The following is a 1,106-nucleotide window of genomic DNA, read 5'->3' on the forward strand; positions in this document are numbered from 1 at the left end:
CCTTTATCATGCCATGCCAAAGTCAGGCATGTGCCCATTAAGCTCATACCATGGTTTGCATTAATACAACCTGGTTTTCTAAGGCAGAATATCTTCAAAAGATTCTCGTTTACCAAACAGAGAATCCATAATATATATTTGCAGATAGATTCAATTTAATACATAGGAACCTAAGACTCTATAAAACATCTCCAATTCCTTCAGGATGTCCACCCAACCCCACAAAATACTTTAGAGGCCATTTTTCTTGCTGTGTAGTTTCAAATCCCTACAGGAGACGAGTCAAATGGCTCAAGGAAGAGGCACCACCAGTAGCACGGTGGCTCTTGGGTTGGTATTGATTTGCCTGTTTGTTTGTCAATTTGAGATAATCGAATCGAAGGAATACATTGTTGGAGATGCCCTCGGCTGGACCTTCGGCGTCGCCAATTGGCCCAACGGCAAGAACTTTCAGGCAGGCGATGTGCTTGGTATACTTCTTTTCTCTTTCCATTTCATGAGAAATCTCTATTCAGAATGGATAAGGTCTTTGTGGACACTGTATATATAGGGACTTAACTATGACTAGAAATGTTCTCTAGTTGTTTGACAGGCTTAGTTGCTTAGTTAAGTTTCTCAGTATCTGTTCAGGCTCTGCGCCTTGACATGCAAGATGTTACCTTTTCTTCTGAGAAGAAAAGAGACATTCTACTGCATGCAAAAAAGTATTTGCATAGTTGTTCAAATAAAGTAGATAACTGCATATTTGTTTTAACTATGGCAAAACGCTTGTATTCTTTGATTTAATCCAGTTTTCAGATACGATCCTCAAGCCCATAACGTGGTGGCGGTCGATGCTGCTGGATACAATAGCTGTAAAGTTGGATTAAACTCCAAAGTCTACGACTCTGGAAACGATCGGATCTCACTGCAGAAAGGAGCCAACTACTTCTTCTGCAGCTTTGCAAACCATTGCCAGATGAATTTGAAGATTGCAGTAAAAGCAGCATAGTTATTGAATCGATCGACAGTTTCCTCCTACCATGTAATTGGAACATAGCCCTATTTGTCAAGAACAAATGGGTTATTTATCTGAATAATGATCAATAAAGTCAGATGTTGGCATA

At 39.8% G+C, this 1,106-nt stretch overlaps 1 protein-coding gene across 1 annotated transcript; it reads left to right on the forward strand.

The window, feature by feature from the left end:
* The first annotated feature begins 208 nt into the window (after window positions 1-208).
* On the forward strand, window positions 209-1,106 carry LOC103695466 (chemocyanin-like). Its single transcript, XM_008776807.3, has 2 exons — window positions 209-470; window positions 792-1,106. The coding sequence occupies exons 1-2, from the start codon at window positions 287-289 to the stop codon at window positions 989-991; spliced, it is 384 nt and encodes a 127-aa protein (XP_008775029.1). The 5' UTR covers window positions 209-286; the 3' UTR covers window positions 992-1,106.

Source organism: Phoenix dactylifera, chromosome 8, assembly GCF_009389715.1.
Source record: "Phoenix dactylifera cultivar Barhee BC4 chromosome 8, palm_55x_up_171113_PBpolish2nd_filt_p, whole genome shotgun sequence".
In the NCBI taxonomy this organism is placed as follows: Eukaryota; Viridiplantae; Streptophyta; class Magnoliopsida; order Arecales; family Arecaceae; genus Phoenix; species Phoenix dactylifera.

Bases quoted from the DNA above. Each gene is read 5' to 3' on its own strand.
- LOC103695466 (XM_008776807.3), top strand. From the start codon at position 287: ATGGCTCAAGGAAGAGGCACCACCAGTAGCACGGTGGCTCTTGGGTTG. The intron at 471-791 runs GTATACTTCTTT...GATTTAATCCAG, and splicing joins TCAGGCAGGCGATGTGCTTG to TTTTCAGATACGATCCTCAA.